Source organism: Felis catus, chromosome D3 (genome assembly GCF_018350175.1).
Source record: "Felis catus isolate Fca126 chromosome D3, F.catus_Fca126_mat1.0, whole genome shotgun sequence".
NCBI lineage: Eukaryota > Metazoa > Chordata > Mammalia > Carnivora > Felidae > Felis > Felis catus.
In genome coordinates this window covers 93,931,217-93,957,357 of record NC_058379.1, presented here as the reverse complement: position 1 = coordinate 93,957,357, position 26,141 = coordinate 93,931,217, and the positions used below count along the sequence as shown (strand labels likewise).

Below are 26,141 nucleotides of genomic sequence, written 5' to 3'. Positions count from 1 at the left end.
TGCAGCTTCCGAGCACACACTCCCACTGGCGCTCCAAGCGCGCCGAGTTATGGACGTGGATGTCTCAGGGACCATGGCAAACACACGCCGGCATCTGACCAAGGACCCCCAAACGGCGCCCACAGGGCATGTACTTTTCAGCTCACCAGTTAAACCCGCTTGGTTTCCCGGCAGAAAAAAAGCCACAGGGCTGCACGCGGCGAGGTCACCGTCTCGACTAACAAGCCCTTCTCCTGTGTGTGCGGGTGCGGGACAGCCCGGTCTGCATCCTGCGGAACGGCGACGCGCAAGGCAGATCGAACACGTGCACGGCGCGAAGCAAGCGTGGGCACCAGTGGGCACAGTGGGCGCCTGCTCACCTATGAGGACGGACGCCAGCAGCGCCCAGCGCCTCAGGCACAACTGCAGGGAACCTGCTCCTCGCCTTGAGTGGGGACACAGGCAACCAGGTCACCTGACCCACGGGCTCCAGCCTTGCCTGGGCCACGGGGGAGCAGCCAACCCCCAACGCGCGCTTCGTGCCGTCACAGCGGCGGCGGCCCCCAGGGTGCTGGCTCCACCCGGCCCGGCAGCAGGACTCACCTATCCTGGGCAGGACGGGTGTCTCGCTCAGGGAAGCCAGGCTTAGCGAGTGCGAGTGCGAATGAGTACATAACCCGGAGTAACCCGGTTACCCGGCAACCAGGCTTATCGAGTAGATGACGGGAGTGGCGGCTGGGGCATGAAGCGTGTCCTCAGTGAGTCCTGGACACGGATGAGCACAAGAAGCCCTGCTCTGTGCGACCAGGACACGGAAGGGCCCGGAACAAAATCGAGGCCTCTCACTCTGACAGACGGGCAAGGTTAAAAAACAGAATACTTGACTTGATTCGGTGGTTTTGCCACAATCCTGCATGGAGCACGCTCCCCAAACGCGGGTGAACAAGAGGTGGGCTCAGGGCTCCGGGCGCCCCAGCCTGACGGGCGGCAGGAAGGCTGTGCTGCTTTCCCGACAGACAGGCAGGCTCCTGTCACCGAACGCCAGCCCGAGGTGAATTTCCACAAGCGTCTCGAGACCTACGGGAGCCCCGCTTTCCGACAAGCGCCCTTGTGGGACGGCCCACGCAGGCAGCGGCTTCAGCACGCGTGCCTTCAGGGACCCGTGGTCGGCAGTCAACACGCAGGTGTCAGGGCGGGGGAGGGACGGTCCCCAAAGCACAAGCGTCTGGGTCCCCTTCGCCGCGACTGGTTTTGGAAAGCCTGACGACTGACGCGAAGTTACACGTAACGAGACGACTCCTAACACCTCGCAGGGAAGGGCAGGACGGCCGCCGGTGCTCCTCTTCGTCACCTCCCCGTCCACGTCCTCACGTCCTCGTGCAGCCTCACGGGCACCTCTGTCGGCAGACGGGTGGGCTCACGGGCGCTCACTGTGACCCCACTGTGCAGGGCCCTGAGGAAGGAGTCCTCCCCGTGACCAGCAAACAGGTCACCATCTGTTCTCGGGTCACGGGTCCCACGACCCACTCATGCTGGTTACGCGCACGTTCACCCCGGCCCTCGTGCACTTCTGATCCTGCTCCTTGCTTCCTGCCTCCTCCGCACGAAACCAGCACACCCCGCGTGACGCGCCAGGATGGGGGCCGTCCCCTCGGACTTCCTTCCCCGCCCGGACCCCGCGTCACGCCCTCACAACCGACGGCGGTTTCCCTGGTTGCACGCCAGTGCAGACTCGCCGCCCGGCTCAGAACCCGTGCTTCCTTCCTGCGCTACTCCTGTCACGCACGGTCCACCTACGCGTGCCGTACGCGGCCACGGTCACTACCTTCCGTCCCTTTGCGTCCTGCGGAGTGGCTGAGGGGAGAGGCTCACAGCACGTCGCGCTGGCCCGCCCGCTCCCCACGTCTCCCGAAGCCTCTCGTTCCCACGGCCTCGGCGTGGGCGCCGGCAAGCATCGCGCTTCTCCACGCCACGGGCCCGACGGTTGCGTCCACGCTGCCTCACGCAACTGCTTTTTCTCTCCACTCGGTGAAGAAAGGAGAGAACTCGGAATTCTTCCTGCCTGCCGATCGCCCGCTCACCCCCACGGGGCTCGCTGCTGTCCGCGTGGACGTCGGTTCTCAGCTCTGTCCGGGTCACCGGCTCCGTGACCGAGGAGCTCCCTTCGGGGTTTCCCGCGAGGGCAGCAAGTTCTCTCAGTTCTCAGCCGGGACGTCTTCTCCGAGCTTCGTTTGCGCCACAGCTCCGCCTGGCTGACGGCCTTCTCTCCCGTGTGGCAGCATGCCACCCGGGGCCTGGGGCCTGGGCAGCGTCTGATGAGAAGCGGCTGCCGGCCCGGCCCGCGGCGCCCTCGTCTGCCTTGCGCGCTTCCACCCTGATGCGTCTGGGTGTGGCTCTCTGTGCTGAGCCTGTTTGGAGTCCGTCAAGATTTCGGGATGTGTTAGAACGTCTTCTATCCGATCTGGGAGGTTTTCTGCCCCTGCCCCTCCCCTCCGCGCTCCGACGGCTCCCGCTGTGGGAAGGTCGGCGCGCTAACCGGGGCCCCGCGTCTCTGAGCGCGCGCTCCCCTGCTCGTTCTCTCTTCCGTGGTTCGGACGGACCCCCGGAGCACATTTTCTTCCTCGCTGCCCTTCTCAGCGCTGTCTGTGTACTAGCTCTCGTCCTCCCACACGGCTCCTCCGGCCCGGAGCGCGCCTGGGGTGGCCGTCAGGAGTCGCTCTGTGAGCTCGGACGTCGGGCCGCGCTCCTGGGCGTCTTCCCTTGAGTGGAAGCGGCCGGGTCCCACCTCTCTGGCCAGGGCAGCTGCTGCGGCCTGGTGACCGGCGAGCTCATTTTCCTCCATCTGAGGCCCAGGGCACAGCCCGTTAGAAGAGAAAAGCACGTTAAAATGAAGCCACGGCGACACCAACATTCACCTGTCGTGTTGGCCGTTAGCTGCCACCAAACACTGTGCCGCAGAAAATGAGCGTCATCACCTGCTCTCATGGAAAACCATTTGGCCTTCCACAGAGGCACGAGGCCACCAAGTGCCGGCCTAGAAACGCACGTGAGGAGCACACCCACACACAAGCACGACCAGCACACGTGGTGTTCACTCCAGCTTCATGTGAAACAGCAGGAGACAAAACCACGTACGAGACACAGAGGAGGTGGCTCCCAGAGCGAGGTCAGGGGGCAGGGCCATGACCCGACTGCAGGGAACAGAGGGGGTGCACATCCTAAATTACACCCCAGGTGCCAGAGCCACCGCTGGCCACACGGGGGAGATGCCCCACTAGCTTCCACAGGAAAGGACGTCCTCGGGTCAGCAACGCCCCAGACTTCTGTCCCGGCCACACGCCTGCCCGGGGCTGAAGGGGACACCACCCGGGTCCACCGACACCACAAGCACCTTTCATGTGTGCCAGTGCCCCAGAGCACTTTAGTGCCGTCTGTCCCGACGCTGCAGTGAGACTGGGGGAACCTTCTGGAAGGACGAGACCTGTACAGACTGTGGGAGAGCCCCCCCACCCCAGCTGTCCGTACGTCTGCAGCGCAGGCTGGAAAGGGGGAGAGAGCCAGCGGGACTGGGCGGTGTGAGCCTGGGACATGTGTCAGCGATTAGCCGTCAGCCGTGGATTTCTGTAACGTGAGAGTTACCAACCACGTTATGCTATGTTCTTTGGCCGTTAACGAATTAATAATTGGTTTGGCAGAAATACTGTCCTTTTCGCGTGTTTGCTAACTCTAGAAGCGATGGAAGTAGTCTTACATCGAGTTCTAAGTCGCCTCTGCCGAATGCAAGCACAGAGCGCCGCAGAGGGTCCCAGTGGGAGACCCAGGCCACCGTGTCCGTGTCAGCCGCCTCACCAAGTGGTGGGGACAATGATGCATCTGTACGGTGTCGCAAACAATTTGAAGGTAACTCGTTTGAGCAAATGCTTTTCAAACCTATACTTGACTTTTTCATCTTAGAGACCGACCTCAAGGAGCGAGCGTACCCCACAAGCACTGTGAATAAAACGGCATCCGATGTCGCTGATCTGAAAAAAGAATGAATCATTTCTTGGTAGACAAGTAAAAATTACCACCCTTCTCCTTCCAGTAAAACTGGCTTTCAGGTTCAAGGGACAAGAAGATCCGTGGAGCCGCTTGGCCTCATGGAACCAGCAGGAGGCGATGCCGAGCAGACCTTCCAGTGGGAGCCAGACCTGCATCACTGTCATCACACGCGGGGAAATCATGACACAAAGGCCTCCCACATGCAAAACACAACACAAAAAACCCCAAAACGTTTTAACTTCAAATAAAAATACCGTCACGTAAAAACTTATTCACTCCACCTCTAGTACCATTAAACGAGAGTAAAATACAGCCAGAAAACCACACTCGCCAACTTGCCTGGCAAAGAAACGAGGCCCCCATGCCCGAGTCCCCCGCGGCAGCTGATTGGGACCCGCCGTGCGCCCCGTCCGTCCGACCCCAGTGAAGGGTCAGAGCCGTGAGACACGTCTGGAAACACTGAAGCTTTTCCGACAGCCACACGTCCGAGTTCCAAAGCATCAGGGACAGGCCGGGAGGGGGGGGGGGGGCGGGCGGTGCCAGCCGATGGCTCTCTGGGGAGGAGCTCTCTGGGGAGGAGCTCTCTGGGGAGGAGCTCTCTGGGGAGGAGCGGTTGCCGTCTGGGTAGCAGGTGGAAGAAAGCGCTGTGGGAAGTGAGAGACTCTGACTTACTCCCCAGCTCTCCGGACGCTCAGGGGCCGGGCTCCCAGGACGCCTGGCGCCCACTGGGGGCTCAGCCCGCGGCACCCACCACCACACACCTGAGGACCTTAAGCTCCTGTGGCCACGTCGGCACCTCCTGCGTGGACGCTGTCCACAGGACGGGCCGGACGCCGGGCTTCCTCTGCCTGCACAGGGCTGACCGCCGAGACACAGAACACCCAGCCCCTCGGGACCAGAACCGCGCTGCTCCGCGGTCCCGTCCAGACGGCCAGTCCCCAAATCACATCAAGGCAAAGGCTCTTTCCAGCAAGCCCCGGTGCCTCTTGTTTCTGGGCACACCGGAGCAGATGGGCACTCTCGGCCTGCCCAGCGCCTGCGTCCACTGCCCCACGAGCACAGGCTCCTTCCTGCAGGCTCCAGCCGGGCCTTTCTGGGTCTTTGTGAAAACTGCTCTGAATTTATTTCCTACGTGACAGAGAAAACAAGCTCAACCGGAGCGCGCTCCCCATCCCCGAGAAGCCATCACCACCCTTGGCATCAGCCGGCACCACCACAGAGGTCCTCAGAGTGGGCGGGAGGTCGGCTCCTCGGAAACCCCAGCGGGACCTCTGCACGGAGAAGGCGACACAGCTCAGCACAAGCATCGTGCTTCTCATCAAAGTTGCGTCCTAAGACGACCGGACAGCACTTCAACGTGGCTGGAAAAGTCTGCCGTGGGACCAGCAGGGCGGCCCCGTAGCACAGCTGCGGACGCACGGACCTTCTCCGAATAAAATTCCGACACGCGGACAACGCATCTCTACGTCCCCTCCGTGTGCTGCTAGAATTTCTGGCCCAATCCTGTCTTCTGAGTGGACTGGCTCCAGTACACCAAACTCTCTTCAAGAGCACTTACTCACCTACAGAACGTCTTCGGGTCAGACCAGGTGGCTTATAAAGAAAAGAGCCCCCAACACAAGCAAGGGAGGGGGGCTGTTACGTGCAGCTACGTGCACAGGCTGTGCCGGCCTGCCAACGCCCCCGTTTCAAAGGGGAAAGTGAAGACACGGGGAGGTTCAAGGACTCGCCCACGGTCGCATGGCTCACAGGAGGCTCCAGACGGGGTTCTTAAACCTGATACCTGAGACGCATGTCTACTCGCTTCTCACGACGGCAGGGTCAGGCCCTGCGAGGAACCCCCGGCCTGGCACGAGCAGCCGTCTCGCACAGGTGGTGCCCAACACTCCCGAACACGAGGGGCGGGACGGAGATGCCCGTCAGCAGGGGAGAGAGGCTCGCGCAGCACCAGGTGCCCCGCCAACGCCACACGCAGACAGACCCGGAGCAAAGCCGTCTCCCTCCCCGGGCTACGGAGCGCCCGCCCCGTGGTCAAGCAAGTGTGGACAGAGCGAGGAAGGCATCTCCTGATGTGCCAAATTCGTTTGCCTCCACGCACCCTGGTCCACGAAGCTCCTGGAAGATGCATCTAGTCCACCAAAGTAAGAGAGCAAAGAAACAAGATGTTGGAGCCGGGGAACGGTGAAGGTGTCTCCGGAGGCGGAGACGACAGTCCCCAGCAGGCAGTAGGGCCCGAAGGGGAGGCTCGGGACACTCGGGACAGCGGTTCTGGCTCCGGGCAGACCGAATTGAGACGCGGTGGGGAGAATACTTAGAAAAAGGCAAAAAGGAAGGAAACTGAGCCAAGAGAACATGATGTGATGATCAAATCCAAGCGAGACAGAAAGATGCTTCAGAAAAGATGTAGGATCCTGGCGCGCTGTTTGGTCCGGGACAAGATGCACTCACGTGGACACTGAGCCACCACCAGCAGGCACGGTCAGGTCACCCGCGCCATAACACAGCTGGGCACGTGAAAAATCACCAACCGCGTCAAAACGTGCTGGCCGTGGCGTCGTCCTGCCCTCCGCGGCGGGGCTGCCCGGGTCAGGCAGGCGGACGTCTTACCACTTACAATTACACGGGGGAAAGACTCAGATCTCCGTGAGTAGCAACTGAAACAATAAAGACTGTGATAAAAATTCACGTCACCGTAAACATAACATTCTGGAATGCTAAAGCCTGAAGAATCTGTCACGTTACCGCATCGCGCCTGCAGACCTCGCCTGGGCCGGCCCTCACCTGCCCCCCTCACCGGGCCCTCACCCGCACCGCCTCACCTGGGCCCCCGGCTGTCTGCTGTGCTCCTCTCGCTGGATGCTGTGGCCTCGAGCGTGGCCCGGGGCTCCCGGGGCAGTGGCCGCTCCTGCGGCCCCTCCTCCTCCGGCCTCCTCTTCTCGCTGTCGCTGTCATCACTGCCCTCTCCTAGGATGTCATCCACCTGGCAAAGGGGGAGAGTCAGGGCACACACCCGACGCCTACGACCCGACCCCCACGGCAGGGCGGCGTGGCCCCATCTGGTCCCGACCACGTGCACTCGCCTTGGGCATAGCTGCGAGTCTAGGTGCGTGCCAGGCCGAGTCTGAGATGGGTGACAGCTCGGACCTTTGCAGGTGGCACGTGAGGTGGGCCAAGAAAGCAGAAAAGGCCCAGGCCGTCCCTCTAGCGGCGGGGGGGGGGGGGGCCCTCCTGGGATCCCAGGACCCCGAGTGTGACCCTGGGGCAGGACATGCGGACAGCCCGACAGTCACTTCTCAGCGGCAAGACTCTAACAGGATTCTCTCTCCAGTGCGCTAACGAACGCTGTGGTGAAGAATCAAAGCTTTCTGTTCAAATGCTCATGATCAGGAAGCCGCACTCGACTGCTTTCCAGGAGGCACTCTGGAGTCTGGGGAGGGGGACGGCGGCCGCTGCCAGTGGAGCCCAGCTGTGTCCCCAGAGGCTCAACAGAGGGTGCTTGTCCCCCTGCCTGCTCCAGGGCGCTTCTTTTCTCCCACAGACCTCACATTTAACCATTCACGGACGTGCCACGTGAGGGTGACGGGAACTAACGGCCATGGCCCAGGGTCAGCGCTCCCTGCTCCCCTGCAGCCTGGGGGAGGTCGGCTGCCCAGCAACCCGAGTGCCGGGCCCCCAGGGACGCCCACCGAGGGGATGGAAGTTGCCTCCTAACGGCCGTCGAATGGCAGAAGGAGCAGTGACGCCAGATTCGGGGGAGCCTGGAGACAGAAGATGGGGTTCTAGACTGGGTCCTGCTTTCCACCTGTCTGACCTTGGTCTCCGTGCCTTTCTCTCAGATCCACCACTCTTTCAGCAAAGACACCGGATGAGATAAAAATCAGGTGGGCAGGAGAGAGAAGGGAAGGAAAAGGAGACAGCACACGGCCACTGCAGACACGTCACGCGTCGTGCCGATTCCTCTGGGTTTCCGAGCACCCGCCTCCAATTCTGCTCTTGGAACACTGTTTGCTCAGAAAGCGATGCTTCACTGGCGCAGCTGATACTGTTCTTTTTCTTGGTTCTAAGTTAATATGTGATGGAGAAATCGTACGGCCCCCCGTCGGGTGGGCTGGGGGTCGCACAGCCCACGGGCAGCACAGCCAGCCTTTCACAGACCCATTCGCGGTCACAGCAGCCGAGCCCGGCAGGCAGACATTTCTGGACTCCACTCCCAGGCTCCGAAGCTCTGAGGCAACGCCTCTGTGACGTCCTGAACACCCGGACGAACGCCTGAGAAGTGCCAGACTGTGTCAAGATGGTAACATCAACTTATTTAAAACGGCACAAAGTGGAGTTTGGAGACGACCATACTAACACTACGCGTCGCTCAGCCCTCAGTACCATGACTCAGAGCTGAAGATGCACCCCCCCCAAATACCTGAGTAACAGAGTCCACGTGTAGAAACTTTACTCAGAAAAAGCAGTGATATCAAAAATCCTGTAAGCCAACACAGTAACATTTTTATGACCTTGAACTGGATCAGTATTTAACAAGTTTATCTGATCTTTAGTATGTTTTGTTGGTTTTTATTTTCATTCATCTGAAAGTATTTTTTTTAAGTTTGCTTATTTATATTGAGAGAGAAAGCAAGAGAGTTCCAGTGCGTGCGCAGGGGAAGGACAGAGAGGTACGGAGAGAGAGAATCCCAAGCAGGCTCCGTGCTGTCAGCACAGAGCCCAACGTGGGGCTCAAAACCATGAACCGTGAGATCATGACCTGAGCTAAAATGGAGAGTCGGACGCTTACCTGACTGAGCTGAGCCCCCAGGCACCCCTTATCTGATCTTTAAAGCTGCTTAAAGTGGGTACAACAGGAGGAGATGCTTATTGGTCTCTGTCCCTGGTTCCTGACAGAGCCCCTAAGCCCCTTCAACCTGATGGCTGACAGCATCATCCTTTTTCCTAATGAGGCAACTGCAGGTGGGTCTCTGGATGGGGCTGGTCACCAGAGCCCAGCCAGAGCAGATGCCTGGGGCCTGCAGCCCCACACCCGTCCTCAGGGAGGGGAGGGGGCTAGAGACTGAGTTCATGACCCATCACGCCTCCTCCACAAAGATCCCCAAAGTGCGGGGTGCGGGGAGCTCCTGGGTTGGCGAACGCACCCACGTCCCGGCAGGGTGGCCCGCTCCCAACTCCACGGGGACAGAAGCTCCTACGCTCAGGACCCGCTGGGACCTCACCCAGCGGGCTCTTCATCTGGCCGTTCCCCTGTGTCCTGTCACATCCTTTATGACACGGTAAGCCACTCAGCATAAGCAAGTGTGTCCCTGCCCTAGCAAACGATGGAACCCCAATTCGCAGCCGGTCGGTCACAAGTACGGGGGACAACCCGGGACCCCCCCCTCGTGCCTGGCATCTGACGGGTGTGGGTGTGCGGGTCCAGGCAGTGTCGGAGCCACTCAGTGTGGCCCCCACACATCTGGGCAAGAGCAGAGGAGCGCTGTGCTTTCCTGGACGAGTCTCAACAGCTCAGCACGGGCCGGCGGGTAGGACAAGAGCCACTGGGTGTGAGGGCGCCGTTTCCCCAACGGCCAGCCCCCCTGCCGCAGGAACCTGGCACTGGCCACAGCCAAGGGGAAAGCGGGGTCTGTGGGAACCCTGACGGTGCTCTCACGGCAGCTTTTAGACTTTGTGAACTTGGAACTACAGGGATGTAATGGCAACTTAAATGTTAAATTTAAAAAATGCATTTATTCAGAAACACCAGGTTTTCAGCCTATTTCAGGAAAGAATATTCCTTTCCAAGGAAAGGCAGGTGATGAGACGTATTTAACTCACGAAAACTTTGATTTTTCCCACCAACAACTGGGTGGCACCCCGAGGACCCTCCCGGCAAGGCCGGACAACTGCAGCCTCTCCTTACAAAAAGGGTCAAGGGCCTACCCTCCTGCCCCCCACCAGTCCCATTCGGGGACGGGGCTGCTCACACCTCCCCTCCCAGGCAGCAGGCACCCCCACGGGGCCGTGAGCTGCTCTGCATGGACCGCAAGGCCGCAGGGACACCGAGGGACAAAGCCTGTGACTGACAGAGGGAACGTTCCGACATGGAGCAGCTTCAACCCCAGACCCACAATCCGTCGATCGCTCACTCCCAAGGAGCTCACGTGCAGGTGTCGGGTCTCCATCAAATACAGAAACAGTGTAGCAACAGCTAACTAAACAAAGCAACAGCTTCATCAACAGGTTATTCACTGCAAGGTCCTTGGAGGTGACACACGGGGGTTTGAGCTAAAGGAATTTAGCAGAAAGCACAGAGCTAATTCTAAGCAGCTACATTCAGGCGTCACCGCTATACTCACTTGGCTGTGCGTACTCTGTGTTGATGCACGAATCTATTAGAATCGTTAGTATTAAATTTTCCTCTGAAAACATTTAGGCCTTTGACTCTGCATCATACCTTTTCAAGAGAAAGACAGGAACTTAAAAAATCAGGTATTTTATGTCTGACCACCAAAGTACAATCAGTGCCTCGGAGGCCGCGAAGTGACCCATAAAGCGTCAGCAGTGCCGCTGACCAGAAAGAAGTCTCCTCGCTCCTCCAGCGCGGCGGACGGCCAACCAACGCACGTGCCCGCTCTGCCAGGTGTTTGGAAGGTTCAGAAACATCCTGCACGGCCAAGCTAAAATTGTGGATACATGTCAGAATCTGGTCGTACTCAAGTTATGCTTCAATTTGCTCTCCCTCGTTCTGTTTTACTCATATAGACGTATCTGCTTCAGAACAATGGACACCTTTCCAGGGCTTTCTCTTATAAAAAGGTAACTACGCACTTTTTGAAAACCAGTAATCTGCAACGAACCACTTACTTTATATATACTATTTAAAAGTTGCTAGAATACATATTTCAGAATCTTAAGAAAGACTTGAAAAACAAGCGTGTGAAGACAAAAACCTCATTTTATGGCGAATTAACTACTGAAGTCTCTCAAACAAAAGGCCCACACGGATCACATCAAACGCCCTGGAAACCATTCCCATCACTCACCCGAAGACGCAGGCCCACGAGGAATTGAGGAGACCTAAGGCAGCTGAGGGGGACGGTGTGGGAGAACAGACGCCTGGAAAGGTGGGCGGCCCAGCCCACCAGGAGTGGGGACCCTGCAAAACAGGCATGGGTCCCGCACGTGCCTCTACCCCTCCTGCTCGCTCCGGGGCGGAACTCGCAGAGACAGGGACCCGACGCCCTCGGACAATCCCCCGTGGGCCATGCGAAAATGACCGTGTTGTACGCGCTGGCTGGGACTAGGGGTGGACAACCCTGCGTCCTGGTGACTCGGGATAGTCGCGAGTCGGATGGAGGGAGACGCGTGTGCAGAAACACGTATGAACGGAGTACTCTAAGTGACCGGACGAGGTACCAGCCACACAGGTGCACAGCTCTGCTCAGCCGCAAGCGCAAGCTTCCCAGTCACTCCAACAGGCGACCTTCTCTCTCAATGAAACTGAAATGGTGTTTAGACACATTAAGCTTTACTTTCCCGCAGGATGACGCAGAGAAAAGGGGACAGAGGCAGCACTGCCCAAGCCCACGTGCTCTGCCCCAGCCTGCCCGGGCCTGGACAAAGCCTGCCGTTCTCTGGCCCGCAGCGGCCCGGGAGCCGGGCACGCGGCCGCCGGCCACAGCTCCTTCTCCGTGGCCTCGGTGTGGCGTGCCTGTTCCCAGACTGACCTCATGGAGTGTACAGGACAGTCTGGGACACGAGAAATAAATCGGGATGCATGTCCACACTATCCTAATATTAAAAAGTTATTGTCTTCACCCTCAGGTGTTGTTTCTAAAGCTCAGTATTTGTTAATTATCTCAAGATCCCTGGGAAGCTCATGACATTAGTTACAGAGCTGCTGCTTCCTAGAATGCAACAGGACCCCACGTTAAGGCACGAGGAATTCACTCACGGTGGTTTTTTTGCTGAAACACTTTGGGAAGCCTGCTTGCCCACGGAGACCCCTGAATCTCATACCCGTGTTAGTGGGTCCGCGAGTACCTGCTCCAAATGGAAGCGTGTGAACAGAAAGGTCACTTGGCAAAAGTTACCGAGGCGTCTCTGCCCCTGCCCCACCTGTGCCTGATCACGCTCAGCGGTGACCGTGAGGCTGCCCAGGCTGTGCACTCGTAAGGCGAACCTCGCCGCCCAAAGGGCTGCACACAGAGGAAAAGACCCAGGCTGTCGTGAAAACAAGCAGCTAAACCTCTGCAAGAACTTACGCTAACAGAGCGCGCGCACAACACCCGGGATCAGACACCCCGGATCAGACTCACACGACTCGGCTCGACCATGCCCGGGACTGGCCTCGCGTGACTAGCCTCGAGTAACTCTCGGAGTAATCTCTGGCCAACAAAAACCAAATCCCACCACACGCCCTGCCCTCACGTCCCTGCCTGGGGCTTCCTCTCCAGACGCGGTCCGCAGGGCCCTTCTCAAACGCGGCCTTTCCCACGCGGCTTGCCGTGGCCCCGGGGAGAAGGGAGCCGGGAGCAGACACGGGTGTACCACGGGACTCCGCTTTCAGGAAATCCGACGATGGGCCAGCCAGTTTACAGCATCAGAAACCAGTAAATTTATGCCTTTCACCAAAGCCTGGAGGTTTTCGGGCACCGTTCCTCCGAGAATCTTGTCTCGCGCCCGTCTCCTCCCCCTCTGTGGGACTCGGACGGCCCGCACGCACGCTGAGTGAAGCTCTGATGCCGACCAGATGTGCCCGCGGCTCCGACCGCTGCCTCAGGTGGCAGCTGCAGCCCTGATCGTGGGCCCTTTCCTCCTCCTACCGGCACGGTCTCCTGCCAGTTTCGGGGACAAGTGTACAGAGAGTGTATTTTCCAGTTCTGAATTTCCCACCATCGTTCGTCGTTTTGCATTCGCTCCAAGGCTGCTCCCTTTTCCCCAGGGAGCATGGCCACTGAGATGCCTTAAGGTGCTGGTCTCCAGAGCCCCACGTCCGGGCTGGCTTGTGTGGGTGCCTGCTGCTGCTCACTCAGACTGTGCCCCGGATCCTCCAATACTGCACCCTCTTACCGCCTCTGGGAACACACGCGTGCACTGTAGCAGGTTTAGCCTGATCAGAGTGGGTAAGACAGAAAGTTCCGCCTCAGCTTCCGTGGACGCTGTCTTTCCCAAGCCTCTCAGGGTGTGTTCCGTGTCTGTGCTCCTGGAGGTGAGCCTGGGGCCCGGGTCGGCTCCTGTACAGACTGGGGGGGGCCCTTCTCTCAGAGCACCCTGAGCCGTTGCCCAATATGGTGTGGCTGGGGTGACCCATGGGGCTAAGAGGCAGGGAAGGGAGCCTCCATACGCTTTGGGCCACAGGCTCCTGTCCCCAGACCCTCTGTGTTTTGGGTGCCTACCCCAGAGTGGCAATACAGCTCCATGACAGGGGCTGACCCAGAGCAAAGCCTGGGGGAGAGACGTACATCCCTCCAAAATGAGGGCCAGAGCCGGGGACACAGGAGAAAAAAATGCCCAAAAACCCCACTAGCATCGCTTGGCCTTCCCTGCTACATGGTGCTGACTTCCGTGAACCAACTTCTTCCCTCCCTCTCTCTAAGGAATTCTGTTTGGTTTTTTTTTGTTTTTTTTAAGTGAGCCCTAGGCCTAACGAGGGACTCGAACTCATGACCCTGAGATCAAGAGTCGCATGCTCTCCCGGCTGAGCTGGCTGGGTGCCCCCAGGGCCCTGCTGTTCCTGTTTGTGGACCTTAGCTGCAGACCTCACAGGGGGCCAGGGAGACTGGGGTGGGAGGCAGGGGTTCACCCACCTGGGCCAGCACCGGGGCCAGTGCTGGTTTGTTCTTCCTCCCCACACAGTGTTCCCTGTGCTTCTCAGACGTGTGCTGAGGCATCACGGACTGGTCCTTTGATTACATATGGCGAACGCTTTGTTTACTTATCTGACTCTAACCTAATTTTGTTTTAATAGGATACTGAACTTTTAACTTTGAAAATAAGTTGTTGTACATTTTAACTTGAAGGATGGAACTTTTTTACTTTGAAGCCACAGCCCACACGTCCCACCATAAAAACTGCTCATCAGCCTCGGAACGGACAGTGAGACCTCCATTCTGCACTTCCCTTTTGTGTTTGCTTAAAATGAAGACACATGTGGGGCGCCTGGGTGGCTCAGCTGGTTAAGCGTCCAACTTCGGCCCAAGTCATGATCTTACGGTTTGTGGGTTCAGGCCCCACGTCCGGCTCTGTGCCGACAGCTGGGAGCCTGGAGCCAGCCGGCTTGGGATTCTTTGTTTCCTTCTCTCTCTGCCCCTCCCCCACTCATTCTCCGTCTCTGTCTCCCAAAAATAAATAAATGTTAAAAAAAAAAAAAACAACAAACGAACACACACGTGACTAAAGCTTGCCTATGGAAACCCAAGGCTGTGATGCAGACTCCCGCGGGGACGCGACGCCCTGCGAGGACTTACAGGCAGAGCACAGAGCTCCATTAACCCTGTGGGTCCTGCTTTGGACAAAACACGAGTGCATTACTGACCAACCACGACCACAACTAAAACCGTGTCACAGCCACACCTGCATGTCCCCCCAAAGCTGGGGTCCTGAGGAGCTTCTGGAATAAAGCTGCTTCATCTCAACATTTTGAAGCCAATGGACAACGTGCCTATTTTATTCAGAATATGAACTTGCTGGCAGACGGGGCAGACCTGCCATCGGGGGTGGGAAGCCGCTCCTGATGCCCGAGGCCCGCACCGAGCAAAGCATCGAGGCAGAGGGGGAACGTGCTGGTGTGCGGCCTCAGGCTGAGGTCACCACCCGGCAGCGCCCCAGCATCGTGTGACTCCTCCACCGATAAAATGGGTGAGACCGTTCACACGGATGGACGCCAGGGTGCACGCATCTCGTGGACTCTCAGGGTCACGTGGCTCCCGGGGACACTCCGGTTAGCTTGGATGGGCCCCCCTTTAACGCCCCAGACACCAGCACGCCCATGCCCGAGGCCCCACTTCCTCTCAAGAAAAGGACCGCTGTGTACAGGCAGGAAAGGTGTGAGCCCACCGCGCGTACTCATCAGAAACAAACCTGCACGTTCCACAAAACCATGGCATCCGTACCAGAAAGTAAAGCTCGCCGTCTCATGCATGACACAGAATTGCTGCCACGGCACGAACACGAGGGCGGGCGCGCCCAGCACGTCAGTCTGAACCACAGCACACGGCGAGGTCACTGAGCTTTGGCAGAAAGCGCTGTGTAAACCACGATACGCAAAGTATAACCATTCGGCGAGGACTTGACTGGAAACAGAAAGGGGCATGCTAGACATGCGTATACAGCAGTCCCTCCCTCATCCGTGCAGGTACAGTGCAAACCCCCCGTGGACGCCCGAACCCTACACGTGCATTTACGACACGGCTCGTCCACAAGTCAGGCACAGGGAGAGGTTAACAGAAACTAACGGTAAGACACGACGAGTGTGGTGACGCTGTGAGAACAGCTGTCTGGACGCGGCGTGTCTCTTGTAGCTTCCCCACCCTTCCTCCTCTCGTGGTCACGTGGGGGAGGTAAATGACAGGGGCGTGCGACGTGCCATCAGGCAGCCGCTGACTTTCTGATGCTGTGGCCGGAGTGCGGTGGGACCAAAACTGCGGAAAGGGAGGCCGTGGCTGAGGGGCGCTGCTGTGGTTTTAGGACCGTCTGGAAACAGTAACCAGAAGATTCTGTCTCAGACCCTGGTTTGCAAGGATGCTGGTCTGAAACGCCAGCATGATGTCTGGTGCATGACAAGGACAAAAGCCCAGGGGCGGGCCCTGCAGGACCTAGAACGCTTTGTCACCGGTGAGCTGTGCCTCTTGGGTGACTTGAGTGGAGCTCCGGCAGGACAAAATGGGAGAGAGAATGAAGGGGACCGGGGCTGCTGGGGGCTAGAGGTTGTGTCTGAGCGCCTTTGATGGACCCCCACCTTGGGACACCCTGGCTGCGGAGCACCTGTCCATGCTGATGACAGGCTGTCTGAAGAGCCCCCTCTAGTGGACTAAAAAAATACAACTACAGTGGCCTCTGAGTGCACAGGTGAGCACGGGGGCATCAGGACACGGTGTGGGTGGTCACAGCGGAGGAAGCTCATGTTGGTCAGTCTTTATTTTCTGGGACCTTCGTTTACTGAACTGAGTAAGACAGTGGCCTGCTGAGGGTACAGAATCCTGCCAGGGGACCTGAGGCAGATTTCACAATTCCTAGAACCTAACAGTATTTGAAGTAAGTACTGGCAGATAAGCCACTAATGAACTGATACGAGAGACATTCGGTTACCCAACTGAACGTTCCTGATAAATCCGAGAACGAATGCACAAAAAGCAGGCCACCCAAGTCTCTGACGCGTACCAATTTCTACGGAAACCAGAACGACGCTGAACAGCAGTCCCCCCTGAATTATCTCAAAAGGACAAAGACCACCAGAAAACAAAAGCAGTCGCACACGTCAGCGGCAGAGACAAGAGCCCCTTCTATCACAAGCAGCTCCAGGTTTGGGGAAGCCGCCCGGGATTCTCTCCAAAGATTTACTTCAGAGTCTCCTAGGAGCATCACCCTCCCTCCCTCCCTTCGGCACAGGCCAGAGACCTCGGCCACCGCCTTGCAGCCCGTGACACTCTCTGAAACCTGCGTGTGCAGCACGATCGTCACACATCTCCCCCTTTCACCGTCTCTGCTCCCCGCTCCCGATGGCGAACCCAGATCCGTTTGAGGGCAGCGCGCCTCACGAGACCCGGCCAAGCCCACGCGGGACTCTCAGAGCCTCCGCCTCGAGCTCACGGAGCAGCAGCCCAAGACCAGCGTCCCCGGAGGCAGCGTGCCTGCTTTCCAGAGGCATGTCTCCTGCCGCCCGACAACGGGGCTCTGAGGCCCACTCTGGGCACGTGGGTGTTCCAGGAGAAGGGGGCACACGCGGCAACAGGCATCTTCTGACACCAGGGTATCCCTCCTATCAGGGGCACACTCTGCCCAGGACGTCCCCGTGTGGCCTGGCGCAAAGCTGCCGAGACCACCTGGGGCCCCCAGCAGCCAGGTGCGCGGGAAGGTCTCTCCAGCCTCGGCCACGTGCTGGGCAGGAACACCGCCGTACACGGGCACGGTCAGGCACGCTCGCTTCCCCGCCGCTCGGTTTCCGACCCCTAAACCCCGCAGCCTCCGGCCCGCCGTGCTTGCCCAGAACCAGGAATTGGGGAAGAGGAGCGGAGGTGGAGTGTGAGCGCCCGAGAGTGGCACCTGCCTCCCTGTGCGGCTCACGGGACGCGGCCCTCTACTGCCACGGCGGCCCAGGGCTCACACCAGCTCTCAAGTGCCGGGCTGCTCTGGCCTTTGCCACTTCCTACCGCCGAGGAGCCGGATCGAAGGCTCGGAGGCTCCCTTTCCTTTCTCTCAAAGTGACAGAAAGTTGCACGTAGCACTTTCATTTCACGGTAAGATTCCGACGTCCCCTGACCTGAAACAAGTACCAAAGTAGCTGTCACTACCTAGCAGGTTGGTGTGTGCGCGTCCGCAGGGTGGCTGGGAGGACGGGGGAGGCACGCGCCAGCGGCCCTCTCCCCCAGGTCTCTGTGGGGTCAGCGACCGCCTGGATCGACCCAGAGATCAAAAAGCAGCGCTGAGGAAATTCTCCCGGAGAAAACGCTTGGGAAACAACAATAAAAAAGCACCTCCACCAGCTAAATATTCAAAAAATGGCCAAGAAAGGGAATCGACACACCTGCAGACAGGCTCCAAGCGCCGCAAGGTAAACCGGCGACGGAAAGGGACGAGGGCTCCCGGCAGGATTCCGTACCGAACGCGCCACTGACGTCCCCCTACTGAAGATAAACTAAAACATGCTTTTCTACACACGGGCCCTCCCACCGGTGGCAACGAGCACGGAGCACGGTGCGGTGCCGGAGCAGAAACCCAGGCGGCCGTGGGGCCGGCCGGCCGGCGCACGGCTTCTGTCCCAAGCAGAGGCCGCTTGGGCGTGACAAGGCGCCACGTTCACTCGGACGCGCGACGTGGCTTTCTGCACCGGTGCCGCCCGCACACCACCTACAGACACACGGAAACCCCGACGGGGGGGCCCCTCCCTCGAGGGTACTGGCCGGAGCAGGAGAGCAGGGGTCACGGCGCCTGGGGGCCAGTGGGCCTCGGACGGGCTCCTTTCAGGGGATGAAGCACCGGGCAGATGACAAAATTACCTGCAGTTTTGGCTGTTTTGTCCCAAACGGAGATCCCTACCGTATTTAACCTCTAATCCAAAATGGATTCACGGCCCTATTATCACTATTCCCACACTTAAGGACCCGAAGAGACAAAAACGCCACCGATGTCGCCTAGAGCCATTTAGCGGCATAATAACAAGGTCCTACCGTGAACTGCCAACCATCACCTGTGTTTCAGAGCCCCCGTGACCCGGGCAGGAGGTCACCTCGGATCTCCCGCTGGGCAGTGCAGGCCGCCGGCGGCCCCGGCCCCGCCCGCCCGATGCCGGGCCCTCGCCAACGGCGGGGTCGGGGGAGCGCGCAGGCACCCCCGGTGGGGCGCGGCCGGGCTTTCCGGGGTCGCCGACGCCCCGACGCGTCACTCCAGGCCGCGCCAAATCCGCCAGCGGAGCGTCCCTGGGCAAGCGAGGGCGGAGCGTGAGCGCGGTGGGCGCCCTGCCCCTGGCGTGCGGCGCCCGCGGGCCTCACCTCTTTGTCCATACTCTCTAAGTCCTCCTTACACAGCGTGTACAGCGGCATGGTCTCTGACATGCTGGGCTGTCGCTTCCTCCCGCCGGGGCCGGGCCGCTCTCCGCGTCGGGTGTCCGGCAGCTCCTGAGCGAGCATCTGTGGTGGCGGCTGAACCACTCTGAAACGAACGTCACAGGGCCCGCGTGAGGAGAGGCGCTTCCACGGCCTCCCGACTCGGAGCTCGTAAACAAGCACAGAGAGCGTTTAGTCACGAAAAGCCACCCTGTCCCTCCACGGTCCCCGCTCCCCATGCGCTTCCCTCCCGCTGAGAGCGGACGACCCCGCCCACTACCCCCCCCCCCCCCCCCGCCCACCCCGCACAGCACCGCTGCTCTTGGGTCCCTCGGCTCAGAGCGAAGGACAAGACATGAAAAGCTGGCGAGCACGTTCCGTTCCTAGAAACCAGCAGGAGAGGTACTTGTCCTCAAAGTAAGGTTGAGCAAGCCGCAAGAGTTTTTAAGAAAAAACAAAACCGACGCAGCACGACTCTCTATTCTGCCCAGAAGAGAAAGAACGAGCTGCCCAACTGAAGACACAGGCTGCGGGGACTGAAGTCGGTGCGCCGTCCACCCGGGCACCGGGGAAGGCGACCCAGCATTCCAGCCGCACGGTTCCGCCCATCAATCAAACACGAACACAAAAGACCAGTGAGCACTTCCAGAAGGCTCTTCCCCAGAGCCGATCCCAGGCCCGGCCGCACAGCGTCTCACGGCGCCCTCGGCACACGCGCTCTCAGGTGGGCCACGGCCCCGAGACGGGCATGAGGACGCTTCCGACCCCACTGTCACCGCCCAACACGTCCGCTCCCTGAGACACTGACGACGCGGCCAAGCCTCCTGATTTTGAAGAAGATGCGGGTATGAAGTCTAAGCCACAACACGGAAAAGCAGCGGCTGCGTGTCTAACGAAAGGGGGACTTGTTAGGGACAGACACGAGGACCTGACACTGGAGCCTCGCCACTGCCGTCCACACCACGCTGCCCGCCGCCCACCCCGCAGGGCGACCGCGGGAAACGGCCTCCTATCTTCCTACCAAAAACAGCCACGTACAGTCTCCCTTTGGAAAAGGAGTTGCAGTTCTAACCAGGGAGCACCGGCCGGCCTACCTCTCGGGAGCTATCCCTCGAAAGGGGGTGATTCTCTTCATCTCGTAAGACACCGAGTCGGCCGGTAAGTCAAGGGCCCCCAGCCCCCAGGGCGTCTCCCCTCACCAACGACACGCCACACGGGAGGCGGCAGAATTTCCTCCCGTGTTTCCATCAAAGGGCGGAGCACAACAGGCAGGTGCAGAGGCCGGTGGGAGCAAGAGAGTCACAAAAGGGCAAGACAAGCCATTCTTAGCATTATGTTCCTTTCCCGTTTGGAAAGCAGCTAATACGTTATCGCACAGCTCTTTTACTGTGGTAACGTGTAATGGCTCAGTTTCGTCCAACGTGGGGAGTTCTGGTGGACTAAACCCCCAGGACGGAGAGCTCCCTCTTCCCGACCTGCAAGGCCCCCATGCCATGCTGCTCGCAGAGCTCCCCAAAAACGAGACCGTAAATGCAAGAGGAAATGAAACACAAAAGATTCACGGTCTATTCTGAATCACAAGTTGACTTTACTCCCAGGAAGGCAGCTGGGCCTCTGCCATCCTCCTGGGGGCGCCGGCAGGGGAACACAGAGAGCTGACTCGAGGGCTGACGGAAGAGGGCCAGGAGCCAGTGACGCAAAACACCAACGGGCAGACACAAAGCCCAAAGAGTGGCCTGATCTCTCCAGGAGAAACCCACAGAGGGACCCCCTTGCGGAACAGGAAAGCTTCGGACGGTCACTTGCTCTCCCACAGGCCAATACCACAAACCATGCCCCCGTCACTGGTCTCAGAGAACGCAGAGTGGGGGGTCAGGATCTTCCTCTGGGCCAGCCGGTAATGAGCACCCCCCGACTATGCAGTGTCCGTGGAGACCCTGGTGGCTGGGGCCAGGACAAGTAATGAGACCCTCACCCCAGGCTGGGAGGTGTCAGAGTCAGACGTTGACGTTCACCTGGTTGTAACATGAACACCCACCCGCCCTGTGTCTGTGGCGACCCTGGGGGGTGACCCGAGGTGACCCTTTGGCCCAGGAGCAACAAGGACCCAAGGCTCCCCACCAGGGACAGGTGTGTCCACCGTGCTGCCAGAGCAGAGCCAGGGGGAGACAGCCAAATGCGAAGTTTGAGTAAGGTCAAGGCTCTCGTAACGTGCCGTGAAACCACCCAGGCTTCAGCTGAAAATCACTCGTGGGGCGCCCGGGTGGCTCAGTCGGTTAAGCGTGACCCTCGGTTTCGGCTCAGGTCACGATCTCACAGTTCACAGGATCGTGCTCCTCGTCGGGCTCTGTCTGGGCTGGTGGCCTGGAGCCTGCTTTGGACTCTCTCTCCCCACCCCCGACCCCTGCTCCCCTGCTCGTGCACTGTCTCTCAAAATAAATAAATAAACTTAACAAAAAGAAAGAAAGAAAACCCCTTGTCCTCCCAAGAACAGCAAGACCTCAAGCCGAAGGAGGAGGACAGCCGGGGAGGTGCGCTCTGCGGGGGCAAAGGTCGGGGACTCTCGGGCACGTGGGACAGCATCGCAATGAAAAGGCTTCGATAGGCCGCCAAGCGCCGGTCACGCGGCTGCAGGAGAAGGCCTGGCACAGCCACCGCGGCCGGGGAAGCGCCACGGGGCAGCGTCAGAACGAAAAGGCGCCGATAAATGAAAATTTAAAACTGCACTGGACGGGCTCCACGCCACGGCAAAGGGGACAGAGCCTGATGCGTAAGAGAAATGGCTCAGTCTACACATTAGGGAGAAAACAGACTGAAAAGGAAGAAAGAGCAGCCTGAAGAACACGTGATTCAGTACTGGTGTCCAGGAGCCCAGAACGAGGACAAACACGACAGAACTGGAAAAGTCCTCAAAGAACAAGGGCTGGAAACATCCTAAATTTGGGCAAGACATTAAACTTCCAGATTCGAGAAGCTGAGTGGATCCAAAGAGAACACACCTCCGAATCCACATTAAAACACTCCATCGTCAAACTTCTTATTCAAGACAAGGAAAACACTCTTGAAAACAGCGAAAGAAATGTTCCTGGCCAACAAGAGAAACGGAATTCGAATGACAGGCCAAAGACAAAAAACCACGTGATATGAGTACAGATGAGGCATCTGGAAAAATTTAATATCCACTCAGGATAAAAACTCACAGAAGAATGGGAAGAAAGGGAAATCTCCCCCAATTTGGGAAAAGCATCTACAGAAAAACTACAGGTACCACATCATACTTAAAGGTGAAAAACGAAATGTTTCACCTTAACATCAAGAAAAGGCCCCGGGCGCCTGGGTGGTTCAGTTTGTTAAGCATCTGACTTCGGCTAAGGTCATGATCCCACGGTTTGTGAGTTCGAGCCCTGTGTGGGGCTCTGTGCTGACAGCTCGGAGCCTCCTTCGGATTCCGTGTATCCTTCTTTCTCTCTGCCCCTCCCCCGCTCATGCTCTGTCTCTCAAAAACAAATACATGTGTAAAAAAAAAAAAAAAAAATTAATAAAAAAAAAATAAAGAAAAAAGGCCCAAATGTGTGCAGATCGAGGGAACAGGTGGGGAACCCAGAACAGACCTGCACAGAGGTTCCCCGACATCTCACTCGGGTTCCAGAGCGGCAACAAACCTGACCCCCACCCTAGAATCTCACACTGTGCACAAACTCGGAGTGGATCACGGCCTTAACTACAGAACGTACAACTGCGAAACTGCCAGATCAAGACACCAACCTTCAGAATCCAGGACCACGCAGAGCCAGCACGCTCGACACCTAACGTAGAATTCATGAAAAAGGCTGATAAATACAAGCTGATTGATTCAACAAAATGAAACTGCTTCCGCTCTCCCTGACTCTGCAAAGGTACAGAGCAGGAGAAAATACCTTCGGGTCTCACAGTTCACAAAGCTCCAGTGCCTAAAAAATACAGATGATGATTAAACGCAACACAACAACCCAGCTGGAAAATGGGCCAGAGACATGCACACTTGACTGAGGAAACCCACGAGTCGGGACAGCGCGTCCCTTGAAGGCGCACACCGTCCGGCGGCCGCGGTGACATATGTCTACGCCACGGGCCAGCAGCGGTGCAGAGAAGGGTCTCTCCTGCTCTGCTGGTGGAACGAAGGCACCGCTGCCCCCAGAGGAAGCGGGTTTTGAATAAAACCACACGCTCCGCACACAGCCCAGCAGCTGCACCCCTGCGCGTGGGTCCTGAAGAAAGGGACTGAGCAGACGCAAAGGCTGGGAGCAGCCTTCCTGGCCAGGACCCAGGCTAGACACGCCCCTGCTGTCTTCCTCAGCAGGACGCTGCAGCCAAGAGGAGAAAGCCAGCAACGCGGCAGCAGTGGAGACGGATGCGAGTGGGGGTCACGTACACAGCGCCTGTGTGCGCCACACCCCAGGGAGGGGCGGTGAGTGGGGTGGGGGGGGGGCGTGCTGGAAGGGGGTGGAAAGGGGAGGGGCGTCAGGGGCTCCCTGCCGGTGGAGGTTCTGACCATGTCAGAACAACGGCCAGGCCAGTAGGCCGTGAGACAGGCCTACAGGTTTGCAAGATGCCGGGCAAACTGGGTGAAGGGCACACAGGGCCGCTGTTACATCTCACAACTGCCTGTGGGTCTACAGTGACCTCAAACTACAACTTCGAATAAAAAAACCCCAAATGCTCACAACTAACAACACACCTTAACGATGGGTAAACAAAAAGGAATTCAGAATTCTGGCCCCATCCCTGCAGGGAGAGAGGGAAGGTCTGACGACAGCTTGGCGAGCGCTCCCTGTTCCTCTGTGGTCCTGGCTGCTCCACCCCTGCCCCAGACCAGGCCTCCCCTTCACCGCTGCACCCCAGGGTCCCACCAGGGTCCCGTCTGCGGAAGCCTGAGGTAGACTGCACCCGGCAACCGGACGAAGCCTGTTCTTACCCCACGTTGTCCCTGAGCGCTCTGCACACGGGTATCTCACGGGGGAGAAGAAATGCCCTCGCGAACGTCCACAACAGTGGGAGAGCCCCAAGGAGCTCTGACCTCTAGGCGGGTCCCCAGCCCAGATCCAAAAACATCAAAACAAAGAGAACAGACACCCACAATCCTCAGGGCCTCAGACAAGTGCACGGAGCGGTGTCCGCGCCCACAGCTCCAGGCGGCCTGTCACAATGGGGTCTACGTGGGGCTCCAGGCTCAGAATGGCGCCGAGCCACCAATCTCGGGGCCCTCCTTCTTGCAGCCCTGGACACAGGTGCAGGGGGCCCAGAGCCTCGAAGGGGCAGCGGGCAGGGGCCCCGCAGCCCACGGTTCCATCTGCGAGGCCTGGGGATGTGGATGTCCGGGTGGCCGCGGGTGCCGGGAGGATTACGGACACAGGCGTGTGGGGCACAACGTGAAATAAAATAAACAGGTCTCAATGGAAAGGAAGACCTTACTCTATGGCCGCAAAGACGAAACAACGCACGGGGTCGTGAGCAACCCCACAATGCCCGTGAGCGCATGTGCCCGGTCCCCTCCTGTTCCCCTTTCCTCTGAGTTCTAGACTGCTGCTGAGATGGGTGTCACCTTCCCTGTGTGTCATTTCGTCAATTTTGAAAGCAGAACTATCCATAAATTCTACCGACAGTCGCTATTTCTAGAACATACGGTTTCCTACACACAAAAAAGGAAGTATAATTGACACAAGGCGACTAGAGTTACTTAAAAAAGCCTCAAGCTGCCCCTGATGGAATCGACCACAGCAGGGTAACATGTTGGTCTGGAAACAGCGGTGCTTCCCACCACCCTTCCGTGATTAGTAAGATTCAACGGTCGCTGTTAATAACCTTCCGCATACCTACACGGACCGGCAACGATTCAGTTAATATTTGGCGGAAACCACGCTTCCAAGTTCAAAAAAGAAAATTTCACCAAGAGCCACCTCTGAATAAACCACAGCTCAGTGTGTTTTCCTCCAAGAGGACGGAGCTGAAACGCTGGTTTTTCAGTCATCTGAAACTGTTCACACAAGCCACACACGCGTGTCAGAACAGAAGGGCAGCTGTGCGCTGCTCGACCGTCAGCGTCCCCGGAGAGCAGCGTTCCGCTCTATTCACGTTCACTCCCCACCTGCACGTGTGCTCAGACAACACCCCGTCACCACTTCTCCCACGTCCTGGATTTCCTGGCATCCTTCCACTGATTTCGAGCAAGGCTGAATGATCCCCAAACCGTTCTGAACCTCAGTCTGAAACGTTCCAAACGTTTGTTGTCTACACTTACAATTCACTCAAAGGTTTGTTACTGAACCTTCAACGGCACGAAAAGCAGGTTCTAAAGAACAGGAACTGTTCATGTGAACATGGGTACGGCGTGGATTTCAGGCCTCCTTCCACCACGAGACGACCGGAAGCTGTGAGTCAGGTGCTGTGTGCGCTCTCAACGCACACGCCGCCCCGTGACGCGCACTGCAACTCCCTGCAGAATGTCACCCACGAAAGGAACCTGAACCACACGACCATCCCAAGGGCGGCATCACGCCTCTCCAAGGAGGGGGCTCTAGGTGCTTGACGGAGGCCCACAGCTGGTACCCCGTGTGAGCGGCACGGGCCCTACCGCTCCGCTCGAAGTCAGGCGCTAGTCCTCCGAGGGGGCCCGGTGGGGGACTTCGCGGGGCGGTCTCGGGGGGCCGTCAACTGTAGAGCCCACGAGGAAGTGCGTGGACACCGAAGGCTGAGGCCACTGCAGCACAGTTTTGAAGACAGGACACACCCCCACCCCAGTCCCACGGTCCACGAACCCCCCAAACCCGACTCAGGACCACCAGCCACCCAGGGTGCAGGGGAAACACCACCCCTTGCAGCCCATCTTGGCTGAGCCTGGCAGTGGAGACATCAGTACACAGGGTCACAGCACTGCTTGCGAGAAAGGGTAAGAGACTTGGGCACGCCCCAGTGACGCTCCCCTCACCCCGCCTGCGTAAACGCCTTCTCCCCAAGAAGCGTGACGCGGGGCAGACTGGCACTACGGCGTCCCACAGCCCCACGGACTCAGGCACGGGGCCCAGGCCCCACCTTCCCACCCGCCACGTGCCTTCCCACCGCACCCCAGTGTCCTGCACCAGCACGTGCGGTACTAGCACTGACGTTCACCGGGCGTGTCTCAGCACCAACACTCAGCAGCGTTGCTGAAAAGGCCCTGTCCCAATTCCCAGCTGTGCCGACAGCTTCAAACCCCAACCTCTGCCCCCGCAGCCCCCGCGTTTGGCTTTGCTCCACACAAGCTGGGCCACCGTGCGGGCCTCCCAACCACAGCTTCCAGGACTGTTCGCCGTCAGCAGGAGGATCAGACCTGTAAGAGGCAGGCCACGGGCCACCGCACGA

General features: G+C 58.6%; 1 protein-coding gene and 2 long non-coding RNA genes across 9 annotated transcripts in view; 1 reads left to right on the top strand and 2 right to left on the bottom strand.

The window, feature by feature from the left end:
* Positions 1–26,141, bottom strand: part of CTDP1 (CTD phosphatase subunit 1) — a 57,075-nt gene that overhangs the window by 5,208 nt on the left and 25,726 nt on the right. For 2 of the 7 annotated variants that reach the window (XM_045041305.1, XM_006938983.5), the window contains exons 11-12: positions 18,711–18,870; positions 6,840–7,000 (exon numbers count right to left, since the gene is read on the bottom strand). In XM_045041305.1, coding sequence (XP_044897240.1) covers positions 6,840–7,000; positions 18,711–18,870 — 321 coding nt within the window. Of the gene's footprint in view, positions 1–6,839; positions 7,001–18,710; positions 18,871–26,141 lie in introns of those variants that run through there. The other 5 variants (XM_019815470.3, XM_011288118.4, XM_019815469.3 and 2 more) reach the window with 4 other exon arrangements.
* Positions 6,985–8,572, top strand: LOC109493542. Its single transcript, XR_002737419.2, has 2 exons — positions 6,985–7,123; positions 7,857–8,572. It is a non-coding gene; the product is annotated as an uncharacterized LOC109493542 (long non-coding RNA).
* On the bottom strand, positions 13,918–18,704 carry LOC123381149. Its single transcript, XR_006587825.1, has 2 exons — positions 17,747–18,704; positions 13,918–17,482 (listed from the first exon to the last, which is right to left on the bottom strand). It is a non-coding gene; the product is annotated as an uncharacterized LOC123381149 (long non-coding RNA).